Genomic DNA, 17853 nt, shown 5'->3' with positions numbered 1-17853 from the left:
TGTCGGCGTGAACTATTACCACGTCAGGCTTCCATAGATTGAACTACGCGCACGAGTAGTGTCGGCGTGAACTATTACCACGTCAGGCTTCCATAGATTGAACTACGCGCACGAGTAGTGTCGGCGTGAACTATTACCACGTCAGGCTACCATAGATTGAACTACGAGCACGAGTAGTGTCGGCGTGAACTATTACCACGTCAGGCTTCCATAGATTGAACTACGAGCACGAGTAGTGTCGGCGTGAACTATTACCACGTCAGGCTTCCATAGATTGAACTACGAGCACGAGTAGTGTCGGCGTGAACTATTACCACGTCAGGCTTCCATAGATTGAACTACGCGCATGAGTAGTGTCGGCGTGAACTATTACCACGTCAGGCTTCCATAGATTGAACTACACGCACGAGTAGTGTCGGCGTGAACTATTACCACGTCAGGCTTCCATAGATTGAACTACGAGCACGAGTAGTGTCGGCGTGAACTATTACCACGTCAGGCTTCCTTAGATTGAACTACGCGCATGAGTAGTGTCGGCGTGAACTATTACCACGTCAGGCTTCCATAGATTGAACTACACGCACGAGTAGTGTCGGCGTGAACTATTACCACGTCAGGCTTCCATAGATTGAACTACACGCACGAGTAGTTTCAGCGTGAACTATTACCACGTCAGGCTTCCATAGATTGAACTACACGCACGAGTAGTGTCGGCGTGAACTATTACCACGCCAGGCTTCCTTAGATTGAACTACGCGCACGAGTAGTTTCAGCGTGAACTATTACCACGTCAGGCTTCCATAGATTGAACTACACGCACGAGTAGTGTCGGCGTGAACTATTACCACGCCAGGCTTCCTTAGATTGAACTACGCGCACGAGTAGTTTCAGCGTGAACTATTACCACGTCAGGCTTCCATAGATTGAACTACGCGCACGAGTAGTGTCGGCGTGAACTATTACCACGTCAGGCTTCCATAGATTGAACTACGCGCACGAGTAGTTTCAGCGTGAACTATTACCACGTCAGGCTTCCATAGATTGAACTACACGCACGAGTAGTGTCGGCGTGAACTATTACCACGTCAGGCTTCCATAGATCGAACTCCGCGCACGAGTAGTGTCGGCGTGAACTATTACCACGTCAGGCTTCCATAGATTGAACTACGTGCACGAGTAGTGTCGGCGTGAACTATTACCACGTCAGGCTTCCATAGATTGAACTACGCGCACGAGTAGTGTCGGCGTGAACTATTACCACGTCAGGCTTCCATAGATTGAACTACACGCACGAGTAGTGTCGGCGTGAACTATTACCACGTCAGGCTTCCATAGATTGAACTACAAGCACGAGTAGTGTCGGCGTGAACTATTACCACGTCAGGCTTCCATAGATTGAACTACACGCACGAGTAGTGTCGGCGTGAACTATTACCACGTCAGGCTTCCATAGATTGAACTACACGCACGAGTAGTGTCGGCGTGAACTATTACCACGTCAGGCTTCCATAGATTGAACTACGTGCACGAGTAGTGTCGGCGTGAACTATTACCACGTCAGGCTTCCATAGATCGAACTCCGCGCACGAGTAGTGTCGGCGTGAACTATTACCACGTCAGGCTTCCATAGATTGAACTACGTGCACGAGTAGTGTCGGCGTGAACTATTACCACGTCAGGCTTCCATAGATTGAACTACACGCACGAGTAGTGTCGGCGTGAACTATTACCACGTCAGGCTTCCATAGATTGAACTACACGCACGAGTAGTGTCGGCGTGAACTATTACCACGTCAGGCTTCCATAGATTGAACTACACGCACGAGTAGTGTCGGCGTGAACTATTACCACGTCAGGCTTCCATAGATTGAACTACGTGCACGAGTAGTGTCGGCGTGAACTATTACCACGTCAGGCTTCCATAGATTGAACTACGTGCACGAGTAGTGTCGGCGTGAACTATTACCACGTCAGGCTTCCATAGATCGAACTCCGCGCACGAGTAGTGTCGGCGTGAACTATTACCACGTCAGGCTTCCATAGATTGAACTACGTGCACGAGTAGTGTCGGCGTGAACTATTACCACGTCAGGCTTCCATAGATTGAACTACGTGCACGAGTAGTGTCGGCGTGAACTATTACCACGTCAGGCTTCCATAGATTGAACTCCGCGCACGAGTAGTGTCGGCGTGAACTATTACCACGTCAGGCTTCCATAGATTGAACTACGTGCACGAGTAGTGTCGGCGTGAACTATTACCACGTCAGGCTTCCATAGATTGAACTACGCGCACGAGTAGTGTCGGCGTGAACTATTACCACGTCAGGCTTCCATAGATTGAACTACGCGCACGAGTAGTGTCGGCGTGAACTATTACCACGTCAGGCTTCCATAGATTGAACTACGTGCACGAGTAGTGTCGGCGTGAACTATTACCACGTCAGGCTTCCATAGATTGAACTACGTGCACGAGTAGTGTCGGCGTGAACTATTACCACGTCAGGCTTCCATAGATTGAACTACGCGCACGAGTAGTGTCGGCGTGAACTATTACCACGTCAGGCTTCCATAGATTGAACTACGTGGACGAGCAGTGTCGGCGTGAACTATTACCACGTCAGGCTTCCATAGATTGAACTACGTGGACGAGCAGTGTTGACATGCACTCTCTAGAACTGACCCCCACAGCATCTTGTATCCTGGACGGCCATATAGGAACAACGTTGAGCTGCGTTGAATCCAGCCTTTGGCAGAACCCTTCACCCTCACGCTAACCTCTGAATGACCGGAAGTCTCTCCAAGAGATCTGCCATGGGAGGGCGACCCCTCAGCTTCCTGGGCCCACCTCTGTGGAACAGTTCCTCAGAATTTTTCATTCACGTCAGGACTTCACGAAAGCACTAAAACCGTCTCTATTCTATTCAGGGACCTTTCCCTGACCTTTCCTTACCCTGGCTTTATTCTCCGCCGTGTTCTAATGTGACTGGTTGCCGTAGTTCTTTTATTGGTACCGGCCTGTAATGAACTCCTAGCGCCAAGATGCCCCCCTGAGGTGAACGCTGCGCTATACAAATAATCAATTGTGAATTTACAGTTGTAATTCTGCAATATTCCACTGGAAAACAATCACGTTTCAGCCTAGTGGAATGTAGACAACAGCACAAAGTAATGTGGTGAACTGCAGCTGGTGTGTCTGCCTCCCCCAAGGGTTTGCAGCAACCACGGACTATTTTGCAAGCTATGACAGACTAAATGACGTGTTACTGCCATCTGCTGCAGTTGCCTCTCTTTGTCTAGGCGCTACTCGGCTCCTGAGTCCAAGGCTGGCTGCTGCCGGCGCAGGCCTCTCCTCAGGGGACTCTTTCCTCTGGAACAAACAGGCGTGCAGACTGACAGCACAGCGCCTGGCGTCGCTTGGCTCCAGAAGAGGATGCTCGTGGGCCTCTTGGCGCTCGAGAGGCGGCGCGAAGACTGCAGACGGCCCGGCGGGGCTTCCCGCCTTGGACAGCTGCCACCCAGCCCTGGCACGCAGCGGGCACCTGCAGCAGGCACCAGCAGGCTGTCTCTCAGCCTCGCAGACACATCCACTGAGTGATGTTCCCGATGTGCCCCTCCGCGGAGGCGAAGGTGACCGCGGCCAACCCAGGGATCGCCCGAGCGCTGCCTCGGAGATTAAAACCCCATCAGGAGGCGCTGGGGGCCGCCAAGTATCATTGTTGGGTGTCATTGCAGCCTGCGTGTCGCCTGTTTTAATTTACACGTATGCAGGCGCCCGTGAAGGCGTACAGTCTCAAAGGCTCTCCCCCACGCGCGCGCAGGCATGTGTGCAGCCGAACACACCTTGGCGCAGGCATGCGTACGGCTGTACACACACCGGTGCAGGCATCGCTGGAGCGATACACACCCTCCCACTCGGGCGCAGGCATGCTACAGCCGTACACACACAGGTGCAGGCATCACTGGAGGGATACACACTCCCCCACAGGCGCGCAGGCATGCTTAGAGCTGTACAAACACTGGCGCAGGCATCACTGGAGGGATACACACTCTCCCACACGCGCGCAGGCATGTGTGCAGCCGAACACAAACTGGCGTAGGCATGCGTACAGCCGTGCACACACCGGTGCAGGAATCACTGGAGGGATACACACTCCCCCACAGGCGCGCAGGCATGCTTAGAGCTGTACAAACACTGGCGCAGGCATCACTGGAGGGATACACACTCTCCCACACGCGCGCAGGCATGTGTGCAGCCGAACACAAACTGGCGTAGGCATGCGTACAGCCGTGCACACACCGGTGCAGGAATCACTGGAGGGATACACACTCTCCCACGCGCGCGCAGGCATGTGTGCAGCCGAACACACCCTGGCGCAGGCTTGCTACAGTCGTACACACACAGGTGCATGCATCAATGGAGGGATACACACTCTCCCGCAGGCGCGCAGGCATAGCACAGCCTTACACACACACTGGCGCAGGCATGCGTACAGCCGTACACACACACCGGTGCAGGCATAGCTGGAGCGATGCACACCCTCCCACTCGGGCGCAGGCATGCTACAGCCGTACACACACAGGTGCAGGCATCACTGGATGGATACACACTCTCCCACGCGCGCGCAGGCATGTGTGCAGCCGAACACACCCTGGCGCAGGCATGCTACAGCCGTACACACACAGGTGCAGGCATCGCTGGAGCGATACACATCCTCCCACTCGCGCGGCGCGCGCAGGCATGCTACAGCCGTACACACACAGGTGCAGGCATCACTGGAGGGATACACACACTCTCCCACAGGCGCGCAGGCATGCTTACTTAGAGCATCGAAGGTCTAAAACAAGGCTGTGTACTGGCCCCACTTCTTTTCAATTTGTTCTTGGCAGATTTAAAGGCGACCTTAGATGAATTAAATGCACACCCTCCGAAATTAGCTGATAGGCATATTTCTAACTTTCTGTATGCCGATGATGCCATCCTTCTAAGCCACACAAAAATTGGGCTACAGCGGCTCATTCGAAAAAATAATCAATAGATCTACAAATCATGCTTGGAGTATAATAAATGGATACAAAAAAAGAAGGTACAAGACTATTTGGAAACCCCGTGGTCTGAAAAAAACAAACAAATCCTTCTCAAAGCAAGATTTGGAATACTCCCGGGAACTTGCCACCTCCCTCCTTGGAAAATCAATGAAAGGTGTACATTATGTAGACGGTGTAAAAGTGGAGAGGAGAACATTGTCCACCTGCTCTGTATTTGTCCGGGACTCCAAAATGAAAGGAAATCTTTATTTAAATAACCTTTTAATGTACGTGGAATACGGACATGTAGGCAAGCCCTGAAATGTTGTCTCCAACCAAATGATATAGGTATGAATGCTACCTTTGTAAAGTTTTTATTAATAGCAAAAACAAAACTAGGAGACTAAGTCTTAAATGAAGTATCTTAATGATCTTTAATGAATTTTATGAAGAAAGTGTTTTAAAAAAATATTTTTATTGTATTGGTTTTAGATACTAAAAGTGTTTATTATCGTAATTGTACATTGTAAAATTTTAAATAATCAAACAATAAATAATAAAAGTAAAGTACTTAGAGCTGTACAAACACTGGCGCAGGCATCGAATGGACTCTAGAGCGATACACACCATCTCTCACAAGTGTGCAGGCATGCTTACAGCCGTGCACACATTGACTGGTGCAGGCATCACGTGGAGGGATACACAGTCTCCCACACTCGCGCAGGCGTGCTTAGAGCTGTACAAACACTGGCGCAGGCATCGAATGGACTCTAGAGCGATACACACCATCTCTCACAAGTGTGCAGGCATGCTTACAGCCGTGCACACATTGACTGGTGCAGGCATCACGTGGAGGGATACACAGTCTCCCACACTCGCGCAGGCGTGCTTAGAGCTGTACAAACACTGGCGCAGGCATCGAATGGACTCTAGAGCGATACACACCATCTCTCACAAGTGTGCAGGCATGCTTACAGCCGTGCACACATTGACTGGTGCAGGCATCACGTGGAGGGATACACAGTCTCCCACACTCGCGCAGGCGTGCTTAGAGCTGTACAAACACTGGCGCAGGCATCGAATGGACTCTAGAGCGATACACACCATCTCTCACAAGTGTGCAGGCATGCTTACAGCCGTGCACACATTGACTGGTGCAGGCATCACGTGGAGGGATACACAGTCTCCCACACTCGCGCAGGCGTGCTTAGAGCTGTACAAACACTGGCGCAGGCATCGAATGGACTCTAGAGCGATACACACCATCTCTCACAAGTGTGCAGGCATGCTTACAGCCGTGCACACATTGACTGGTGCAGGCATCACGTGGAGGGATACACAGTCTCCCACACTCGCGCAGGCGTGCTTAGAGCTGTACAAACACTGGCGCAGGCATCGAATGGACTCTAGAGCGATACACACCATCTCTCACAAGTGTGCAGGCATGCTTACAGCCGTGCACACATTGACTGGTGCAGGCATCACGTGGAGGGATACACAGTCTCCCACACTCGCGCAGGCGTGCTTAGAGCTGTACAAACACTGGCGCAGGCATCGAATGGACTCTAGAGCGATACACACCATCTCTCACAAGTGTGCAGGCACGCTTACAGCCGTGCACACATTGACTGGTGCAGGCATCACGTGGAGGGATACACAGTCTTCCCCGCATGCACACAGGTATACAAGTAGCCGTACACACACTGTCATAGCACAGGCATCGCGCAGTCAGATACACAGTCTCTCACACACACGTGCAGGCATGTGCACGCAGACTGACGCAGGAATCGCGTGGGCAGATACACACTCCTTCGCACGAGCATACACAATAGAAGGCATCGGCGGACGGATATACATAGACACGGTAAATAAATACATAAATTAATGAATAGGATAAAAGGGGGAGCACCGCATTTCTCAGCAGGAGTGCAGTACTGTAATACTTTCAACTGTAGTGCCCTGATACATTCGCAGGTGCCAAGTAGTGCTTTACAAATCTACTGATTGCTTGATTGATAAAGAGTACTGGTACTTGATACCGAACAGGTACTTGAGTAACTGCAAGCCTCTGTTTTATCATGCACTGGTGTTAGTTTGAGTCTGTGACGTTTTAGGGGCTGATTACCACATTGGCGGTCTTGGAGTTGACCAACATACAAGGGCCCTGCTCCAAGGCTGTCAAAGTCGTCCACACACCGCCCCCGGATTACGAGTTAAAATCCAGTGGCTTGTCCCACGGCGGCTGCCCACAGCGGTGCCTTCCAAACATTTGTGTGTGAACCTTAGAAAGTCAGCTCTGTGGGACCGCCACAGCGCGTTCCAACACAGCAAGGACATGGATGTTTCGCGGTTACCTATAAGCTTTAAATGCACTGTGTACATGTCACATGTAGCCTAGACCTGACCCCTCCCCGTCCCCAGGTCCCAGGTTGGGTCAGCTTCTTCCGAAGTGATAAAACCTACAGTGCACACTTGGTGGAATAAAAAATCAATGCAAGCAAATCGATCTGAAAAGGTCCTGGGGTTCTGAGAGTTCAATGTTGGCATTGAAACACCATTGATTGAAGAAGATGGTTTGAGCACTCAGCTGTGTAAACACAACTGGACCCCCTCTGACCTTCAGACTGCCTGATGGAAGCTGCATCAAAATCATGCTTCTTGCCAATTCTATGGCTGGAGTTCAATGTCATCGTCTTTATACGTTGCTTCCTTACCTATAGAGTGGGGCGAAGTGCCGGAACCGTGCCTGGGTTCCAAACGAAGGCGGCCTTTGTATAAGACGTTCCAGGATGTTGGCTACCGCAACCTATAAGGTGACTGCATGTGATGTGAGTGTGGACAAAGGATGCACTCGAGGTATGTCAGAATGGTCTTGAGGGTACATAAGATGTGGACCACGGGTGGGAGTGATCCTACAGGATGAGCCGGATATTCAGCGCACGAGGGACCTGGAAGCCCTTAAATGCGACAAGATGGAGCGGGGACCTGGCTTCGGTTAAGCTTGCATTTTTGACAGTCCATCAGACGCCTCGCAGTATGCAAGATTCTCCATTGTGAAGGTGATTTGAAGGTCAGGCCTGTTCCAGTGTAATCATTGTAACATCTGTCTTGTGTCAGGTGCCTGAAGATCAGTCGCATATACTGTCTTGGTCGCCAATGCACCGCTGTACCCACAAACTAGCCGCTTCACATACCCAGCAACCCTCTCCAGCTCTTCAGGACACCCAGCAGAAAAGACTCAGGTCTCTGGAGGCCATCACAGCATCAGCACTGAAAGGACCCACAGGGTGGACAGTGGACACCCCATAATTCAATCCAATCTCAAATCTCAATTTATAAAGCGCTGCTATTCACCTGAGAGGGTATCCAGGCGCAGAATTTACATACTGAGGAAGCAGTGTTCGACCAATCTTTCTTCTCTGGATGAGCCCCACTTATCTTGAACCCCCAACCTCCAACAAGCCCCATCAAGTACTCACTTCAAGAAAGACATCCGAATGGTGTTTTTATCAAGACACTTCCGGAAAGGACAATATCAGACCCAGACAGCAGCTCGTGCCTCATCCCACCCCTGGTACCAAAGATGCAATCACTCTAACATTGTGTGGCCTCTTCTCCCCGTTTGTCTTCAGTTGTGTACTAAATTGGATTGCGCCAACCTTCATTGTCCATAATTTTTGTAAACCACAAGAAAAGATGCTTTAACCAAACTCTATGACGTTTCACCACGCCCCTTTTCGCAATTTTTAACCATGCGTGTATTTCATAAAATAAAACGGTGTTACATTACCATCACTTAAATTATTCACTATTTTAATTACGCACCTGTCCCTGAACAGTGTACAGCGCTCTGACGCCCGACCGGGACTACTCCGTGCTATACACAACCACAAATAAATTAACACACGTAAACATACATGAATGAAAAGGAAAGAACACACATCATATAGTGGCTCAAAGGGTTTAGTTGAAGGGCTAGAGGCGCGTGACCATGACAAATAAACCGGTACCCTGTGGGTGGTAGAAAGAAGGGAGGGGTGACGTGGATCTATGTGTTGAACCCACCGTGCCCCAAATACCATTCCTTTAAATCTGTACATTATTGCTTACATGTGTCACGTCTGAGATGCTCAAAAAGTGCATTTTGTTGGATATTTCAGTGTTGTGTGCTCACAAACTAGTGCCACGAAAAACACTCTATGCACAAGTGCCTAGAAGCAAATCAATCAGCACTTCATCTGAAGTAAAAACATACTTCTCAACAGTAAATGTACAAAACGCAGCCGCAAGCCAGCAATTTACTGACAAATATTAAATGTACATATGTTTAAAATTTTTTGGGACAGTTGAAAGACCTCGAGAAAATGACAAAATATAACCAATAAAACGCATTTATTACTTTACTGATTCTAAATCATTGTTTTAAGAATTCAAGTACCATTATATAGTAAGTAGATTGCAGACTTGGATATTGCTGTTGCAGGTGAAATATGGCTGTGACAGTTCAATAATCAGAATTGCTACCTTGCATTAAAATAACCATTCTCATCCTTCCTAATGATATAACCTCACATACTGGAATAGGAGATACCACCCGCCATCTTGGATTGGGACATATTGCGTACCATTTTGGATTGGGGAATACTGCCCACCATCTTGAAAGAACAAATAGCCATGGTTAATGTTTCAGCATTCTGGTGCAGCTGAATGCACGTGACTCAGATCAAGATCGCATGAGGCATAACTCCACGCCAAAGAACACGGTGGCCTCATTTATGGGAAGTGACGCATCGCTGCATGAAAACAGCGATGCGTCACTTCTCAGTGCGCCCTCCTTTCGACATGATGGATGCATCATATTTACTGTATGACGCATCATGTCGCAAGGAGTTACAGATACGTCAGTATTTCTGACGTATCTGTAGGCGCAAAATTGACGCATTGCTGGAGTGTGTCACAAAAGTAACGCAACACCAGCAATGTGTCCTTTCACATGGGGCAAGCCCCATGTGAAAGGGCCTGCTCAGTCTAACGCCTGCTGTGGGGCAGGCGTAAGATATTGACGCATTTGCACTCTAGAAGTGGCGCAGTGAAATCTCATAGATTTCACTGCGTCACTTCTACGAGGCATACTTATGTGGGAACGCCCCCCCCCTGCATACATTATACCGGACCCAGGTACAATGTAGCGCAGAGGTCTACAAAGTGCGGCATTTGCTTAGATGCGTCACTTTGTAAATAGGGCGCAATAGGGGGTATATTTTACGCCGATGATGCGTCACAAAAATGTCGCAAGACCTCATAAATAAGGAAGTCCCTACTAGATGCTGAACACGGAGCATGGTAAGGTGGGAGCCACGTCTACTACTGAACATTTTTGACAATGTCTCCCCTCTGCCTGCTGGAACGCCACTCTGTAATTCCACAATGAGCAGGACTGGTCAGCTCTGTAGTGTCAGGGTCACGGGGAAGCAAACATGGCCCTTCGCCCGCGGTTCCCGTTATCGCCACCCACTGGCTATCCAAAGCATGGTCCGGCCCTGCCTTCCACCTGCTTTTTAAATCATTTCCCATAAAAGTGCAGTCTTCCTCTTTCCCACACACACCCTGTAGCAGCTAGACCCACGCGCCAGTGACGTCATGCTTATGTGAACACTACAACGGCTCTCTTATGAGAGCCTTATCCCCCAGAGTGGAGTCAAGCATGTGCTTTTCTAGTTTAGACTCCAGGCGCGCCCTTTAATCTAATCTTTTTTAAACCACAGGGTAGAAATTGTCACGACAGATGAAGGCCTCGTGCACATCATCTCAGCCTCAGCTTCTCTGCAGTTTCATCACAGCTCTTAATGCACGTGCACAGATAACATAGAACTTCGAACACACTGCACACAATGGCCCAGGATGTTGGTGGGGACGACCCCGGCCTGATGGCTATAAAATGGAGAGATTAAACAATACAGGAGATACCCATAAACCCAGCAGACACCTGGGTGGATTATAGGACCATACAACAATGTCTCAACAGGTAAAAGTTGCACAAATTATTCAGGAGAAAATGGATTTTTGAAATAAAGGAATGAAAGCACCAAGGATTGAATAGTGCAGTTCGTATTTTCAAAGGATATACAAAGAAAGGTATTAAACAGCATCAATGTTACTTTGATAATGCGCAGGGGACATATGGAGGACGCGAAGTGCTCTTGGATAAAACTGCTAATGGTGCATGTGAAGACACGTGAATAAATGAAAATAACAGCAAACAGCAATAATGTAGACTGATATAAAACAGGAAATAGAGGTAAGAAAATTCTTTTGAATCATGTCATAAGTCAGAGGCCATGAGTCCACTGATTCTTGTCGAAAGCGTTTCGGCCTTCGTTAGTTCAGATCATCATCAGGACAAAACAATGCACATAAATGATCAATTGCTGTCTAGGGGAATAGAGAAACAGAGAAAAGAATTTAAAAAGGGGCCTAGTTAAAAAGCGGTGTGTTGAGGCTTAATGACTAAGGCCTAATTTTATTTTATTTGATTTTGATTTGAATGACTAAGGCCTTGTGGTAAATACCTGAAGGAAGTCCTAGAACCTAAGAAAGGGAACAAAGGACCGGGCTGTGGCTAGCCTGGGAATCACGAGAATTAATTAAGGAAACAAGGCCTCTAGTCTCCAAGAAATCTCAGTTACAATAAGTGATTGTAGGTTTTGGTGCTAAAGGGGATAACGGCTCCACTTGTGTGTAGAAATTGGAGTCCGTGATTAGGAAGAAAATTCATACTAGCTTTCTAATTGTTGGTGCTTCCATTCCTGTTATTAAAATGTGATTTTCTCCTGAATCATTTTGTGTAACTATTACCTGTTGAGACACTGTTGTATGTTATTATAAAATGGAGGGGGCACCAGATCTATCCTGAACGATGAGACATTCCGAAGGGTGGAGTACCGTAACCAAGGGAATAACCCGTAAAGGTTGAGTGGGCCCATTACCTGCAGGACCAGTTGCTGCCACGCGGTCGCCAGCGGCTGTCCGTTGCCAATGCTGCACATGCTCAGCCTCTCTGAGGGCATGTTGGCGCGTTCCAGCTGCAGCGAGACGTTGCGTCGCTCCTCCTCCAGCGCGCGGGTCAGGCGCTCGAAGCGCGCCTCTTGCTCCTTGACTGAAGCCAGAATGCTGGCCGCAGACCTGATGTCATAGTCGTCCATGATGTGTTCTCAAGGGGGGATCCTGCCTGTTACCTGCCCAGTGCAAAGGAAAGGATAAGCAAGAGGGTAAGAGGCAAAATATTGAAGGACAAGCAGAATAAACAAGCAGCTTTCATTCAGAGTGTGGATTAAATACTTAAGTGATGTAAAGGTCGAAAAAGATTAGAGTACTGCAAGTCATAACTTGAGTCAACACCATGCCACTTTCAAATAAGGAAATCCATTAAAAGTTTGCTCACAAGTAACTCCAGAATCAACACTGCTGAAAAGTTAAAGCTGTAAACGAATATAGCACGTTACTACGCATGCTATTACCACACAGTAGGTTACAATGCAGTCATTACAACAACCGCATTGTTACTGATGGAGCAATGATTCGCACGTTACGCGACTTGCTTGTATTCATGAACCTCGAATAACGTTAACGTCATAATCAACATGTTTGTCTTATTAATATTGCACCTTTTCACTACACGGGGGTGTCCCAGTGATGCTTGCCTATGTGTTTACTAATCCTAACTACGCTTGCATATAAAATGGTCGCTGCTTTGCGGGATTCTAGTCTGCGCATGCGTGGGTCATACCCATGTGATGTGTATGTTCTGGAGGGAACTTGTCGCTCATGCGCAGTACTGCTAAATATGGCCGCTTTGTTTCTCACATGCTCTTCGCTTGCACTGCTGCTTTAGCTCAGCTGTTTCGTTCTGCTTAACTCCTAATGCTATAGTTATTATAAAATAAGGGATGTAGTATAGCCAATCTGGGTATACAGTGCATTCAATTTTTCCAGTGTTTCTAAATTGTTTTTGCTTACTTTTCATGTAACATTCTTCGGGGGCCTGGGAGAGAGGTGCTACTCCATCTTGGAAACCCGTGCGGTACCAATCACGTGATGGGGGACAAGGGTGTCATACAGCAGTGGAACCCAGCCAGCTGGCTGCCGAAAGCTAAGATGCTCATGGGAACCTGAACTGTGCCCCAGCGCGAAGATACTAACCCGTACCTGCATCTGTTACATTGTAGTGTTTTCCTGTATACTCCATTGTTTCTTAAACTCACATGCCATGGGAACTGGAATGTAGAGAGTGGGTTCAAATATTGAATATTAATTATGAGAATGTCTTAAAATCAGGAGGTACAATGACCTAACCACCTCCCGTGTCCAATCAGAAGTTGGGGATCCTTACACTTGCAACATTGGTGGGTGGTACACTGACCCGAAAACAGTATAACTAGCCTAGGTTTAGCTAGAGAAATTGTCCGACTTGTCCGAATAGCTGACCTGTCACTGACCCAACAAACTCTATAGGTGATTGATACAGAGAGCTGCAGAGCACTCTGTCCGTAATTTCCACAAACTCAGTCGGAGTTTGGAAACCCTAAGTGCTGGCAAAGCACTTTTGCTGGGAGATTTGAGAACCCAATCGGGGTTATTGCAAGATTTCTTGCAGAGAAGGAGTAGCGCAGGCGTTGCATCCGAAGCTGCAGGTGTTGGTCGTACCCTTTGGTGAGCCCAGTCCTGATCCAAATCCTGGGGTTATCCTGTCCTGACTGTCCATGAGCTGTACCTGCTCGCCTATTGGCATCCTAAGTCCTTGAGGGTCCTTTCCCGCCTTTCCCAACTGACCCGTGGCCAGGGTTAGTCTCCATCCTGTTCTAGGTAAATATATTCCGTGTGGGTGTTTGTCCATCTAAATCTTTCTCTCTCCCGTCTTAAATAAAGCAAACTTGCCTATGTCAATTTCTCTGTCATTTGACTCTCACGTAAAGTATTTTACTAGCATGTTCCATTTCTTCTCCCTACCTATAGTCAAATACTGAACTGTTTATATATATAGTATGTTCCATTCTTACCCTCCCTATAGAAAATAAGCACTTGTTGGTATAGAGATTTTCATGATTTTCGTTTTCCTCTTAACTGTCAGAATATTTGAAAAGCTTACTTTGATTAGTATGTTCCTTTTCTTTACCCGCCTTTAGTAACGTTGTGAAAGTCTTATAAACTAAATTAGCGTGTTCCTTATTTTCCCCTCCTTTATTCTTCGATTTATAGATGATTCTTACTTTGATTCATAGCTACACTATATTTCTGATCTTAGTTATTGATAGTCTGATCTGTGTAAATTTCATTCTCATGGCATATGATGACTAAAATTTATTAGATAAAGGTGTTGAAAATCTCTTGCGTTTGTGGTTATTACAAAAATACAAACAATTTCAAATATACATGGTATTTGTGTTTTCTACTTAATCCCACAGCTAGCTCCTGATCCATTGTGATCTTAGGTACCTGTTTCGAGGATTGGTAAGTCAGGTACACGGAAATAAATAGGAAGGAATAAGGATTGCTGATAGTGGTGTGTAGGTTACCTGATTAATGAAAATATAGTGATAAATACATTATGGGCCCAGGTGTGCATATGTGATAAAATAAGAGTCGGGTGACCTGCGCGCTCTATCATTACCACGCGTGGCTTTACATCGCAAGTCGTTTCTACGACTTGCGCTAGGTGGCACGCAGGATTTAGGAATAGTATAAATTACTATTCCTACTCCAGTTAACGCAACAGCAGGGAATGTGTTGCCTAACGCAAGTCATAGAAACGACTTGCAATGTAAAGCCACGCGTGGTAACAACGCAGTTGTTGTAACAACTGCGTTGTTACCTACCTGCGTGGTAATAGCAGCGTTGTAAACGCTGTTTCCCGCTGTAAACGCTGTTTCCCGCTGTAAAATGGACTACCTAATACAAACACCAGTGTTTTGTGAAATCTGTACTACAGAATTACTGTAAAATGAACCACTGATTTAATTTCAGAATCTGCTACTTTGGAGATTAAACTGGAGGAGAAACATCTGGAACTTCGAGGCCAGAGCCACGAGTTCCGGAAGCCCGCAAGCGTTACCACGCTTGCCCGAACAACTAACTTGCCTTAACCATGCACATGCGTGGTTCTGCCAAACGTGCTCTAGTGTTCAGAATGGGCAGGGAAAGAGGAGCGTCGGGAAGCGGACACAGACAGGTCAATGGGGCTGGGGTCGGGGCTGGAGAGGGTGTGTGGTAGTTTTCAGGGTGGTGGGGGTTCTGGGTATTTTTACAGGATGGTGGAGGTTCAGCATAGTTTTAAGGGGTGGGGTGTTCATTCAAGTTTTTGGGGGTATGGGGGTTCGGGTAGTTTTATGGGGTGTTGGGGGTTCTGGATAGTGTTCAGGGGTGGTGTGGGTTTGGGATAGTGTTCAGGGGTGGTTGGGGGTTCGGGGTAGTTTTCAGGGGTGGTGGGGTTCTGGGTATTTTTACGGGATGGTGGAGGTTCAGCGTAGTTTTAAGGGGTGGGGTGTTCATTCTAGTTTTTGGGGGTATGGGGGTTGGGGTAGTTTTATGGGGTGTTGGGGGTTCAGGGTAGTGTTCAGTGGTGGTGTGGGTTCGGGATAGGTTTCAGGGGTGGTTGGGGGTTTGAGGTAGTTTTCAGGGGTAGGGGGTTTGGGATATTTTTGAGGGGTGGTGGGGATTCGGGTAGCTTTCTGGGTGTGGAGGGGGCTCGGGGTAGTTTTCAGGGGTGGGGAGTTCATGGTAGTTTCCAGGGGTGGGGGAGTTCGGGGTATTTTTGGAGGTTGTTTTTAGGGCTCAGGGAGGGGGAAGGGGTAGTTTTGGGGGGAATAGAGGAGGGCGGGTCATTTTTATTGCTATTGGGAGGTCGGGTAAATTTTTAGGGGAGTGGGGTAGTATTTAGGATAGGGTTTTAGACATTAGGGCAAGGGGAGGAAACAGCGTGGCGGTTGAGAGGGGGCAGGGGAATTTGCACTACAAGGCAGAAGGGGGCAGGGGGTGTTTGTACTTTAGGGCGGTGGGGAGGGGTTGGTAACCTTTGCCACGCATACCCCTATGCCACGCATGCTTTAACCATGAAAATTTGTGGTAAATGCATGCGTGGTAAAGCAATGCGTGGTTAAGATGAGGTCATTATACAGACAGCGTTGTTTAGGTATGCAGCGTTGAGGAACTCGTTGTTCTCTCATACAACCAACTTGATTGAAACTACTACACTGTAGTGGTGGAATAAAAGCTGCTAATTGCAAGTAAAAGAGAGAGACTGCAGGGCAAGAATACATGAAGGCAAACGCAGGCCAAAAACCTGCACTGCTTTAGATAGGGTGGGATTTCACACTGAGGCATTAAATGTCCTTTCCATGAGGTTGAACAACTTTTCTCGAGATTCAGGATTGACTCAAAAAATGCAATTTACTCCAAACTTGTTCAATATTCAATAGTGTCACTACACTTTCAGCTTCAGTGGTAATGGGAATCAAAATTTAGCACAATGTATGTTTGCTATCCAGGGGTACACATTGAGGTTAAATGTTTGTAGGTAAGCCAATATTTCTCCAAGCAATCACAAGGAGATGATAGACGGAGTGCTCACCCCCAGTCACAGATCTGGGTTGAATCCATCATCATTCTTTAGCTCACTTCGCCACCTCAGTTCAGACCCATCTATATGCAAATCAGTCTTGTCCCTGTGACTCATGGGAACAGTCCAGCCCGAACTGCCAAGCCGGGTCTTCCCTGAACCGGAAACCAGCATCCTGGGACCTGTTTCTGGGTAACACTCTTCATCAGGCAAGCTAGCTTGAATCCAGTGGCAAAGTGAGCAAGGGACCCTCGTCTGGGCATACCCTGCCAACTTATGGCAAACAAAGCAAACACAAGGAGATGATGGACGGAACACTGAAACTTTTCAGACACTCACCCTCAGTCACAGATCTGGGTTGAATCCATCATCATTCTTTAGCTCACTTCGCCACCTCAGTCAGCAATAACTATATGCAAATCAGTTTTGACCCTGTGCCTCATGGGAACAGTCCAGCCCGAACTGTCAAGCCCACAGGGTCAAAACTGATTTGCATATGGCTGAGTTTAAACTGGAATGGCATGAGGAGTAAAAAAACGATGGATTTAAGCCCAGATCTCTGTACAGGGGTGAATGTATGACATTGTTTTGCATTCTGTCCATCAGCTGTTCTTTTTGCATTTGTCACCCCGAGTGGGGTGGGTATGCCCAGACGTGGGTCCTGTGCTCTCTGTGCCACTGGAAGTCAAGCTATCCTGGCTGATGAGGGTTGAAAACCCCAAACCGGTCCTAGGATGCTTGTTTCCAGTTCAAGAGGACCTGGCCTGGCATATGGCTCGGTTCAAACTGGAACAGCATGGGGAGCAAAAAATGATGGATCTAGGCCCAGGGGGAGAATGTATGAAATTGTTCTGCATTCTGTCCATCAATTGTTCTTTTTGCATAATTCTCCAAGAGCACAGAATAAGCCAGCTTTCAAGTTTCCACACTAACATAAATTCAGCATAAGCCAATTTTAACATTGCAATTTTAGAAAGGTAGAGCTGCACTACTGTGTCGTCATCTACATTTATTTACAAGACGTTATCTTATAGAAATATAAAACATTTTAAAAATTTACACTTCGTAAAAACAATTTACTTCAAAATCATAAACCATAAAATTGGGTTTCACATCAGTTACATGGAATGTGCCTAATATTATGTACTCGAACAATAATCCATACCTATCACAATAACTGCAAAATTAAAATATAACAGTTACACTTAAATCTGG

General features: G+C 47.5%; 1 protein-coding gene across 1 annotated transcript in view; it reads right to left on the bottom strand.

Annotated features, from left to right (window-relative positions):
- The window catches only part of ARVCF (ARVCF delta catenin family member), a 771519-nt gene that overhangs the window by 662053 nt on the left and 91613 nt on the right, over window positions 1-17853 (bottom strand). The window contains exon 3 of the mRNA XM_086942623.1: window positions 12014-12262. Coding sequence (XP_086798749.1) covers window positions 12014-12229 — 216 coding nt within the window. The 5' untranslated portion in view covers window positions 12230-12262. The remainder of the gene's footprint in view (window positions 1-12013; window positions 12263-17853) is intronic.

The sequence above is a fragment of the Lissotriton vulgaris genome, chromosome 11 (assembly GCF_964263255.1).
Source record: "Lissotriton vulgaris chromosome 11, aLisVul1.2, whole genome shotgun sequence".
NCBI classification, from domain to species: Eukaryota; Metazoa; Chordata; class Amphibia; order Caudata; family Salamandridae; genus Lissotriton; species Lissotriton vulgaris.
Note: the sequence above shows the minus strand (reverse complement) of the source record. Positions and strands in the feature narration are given on the sequence as shown.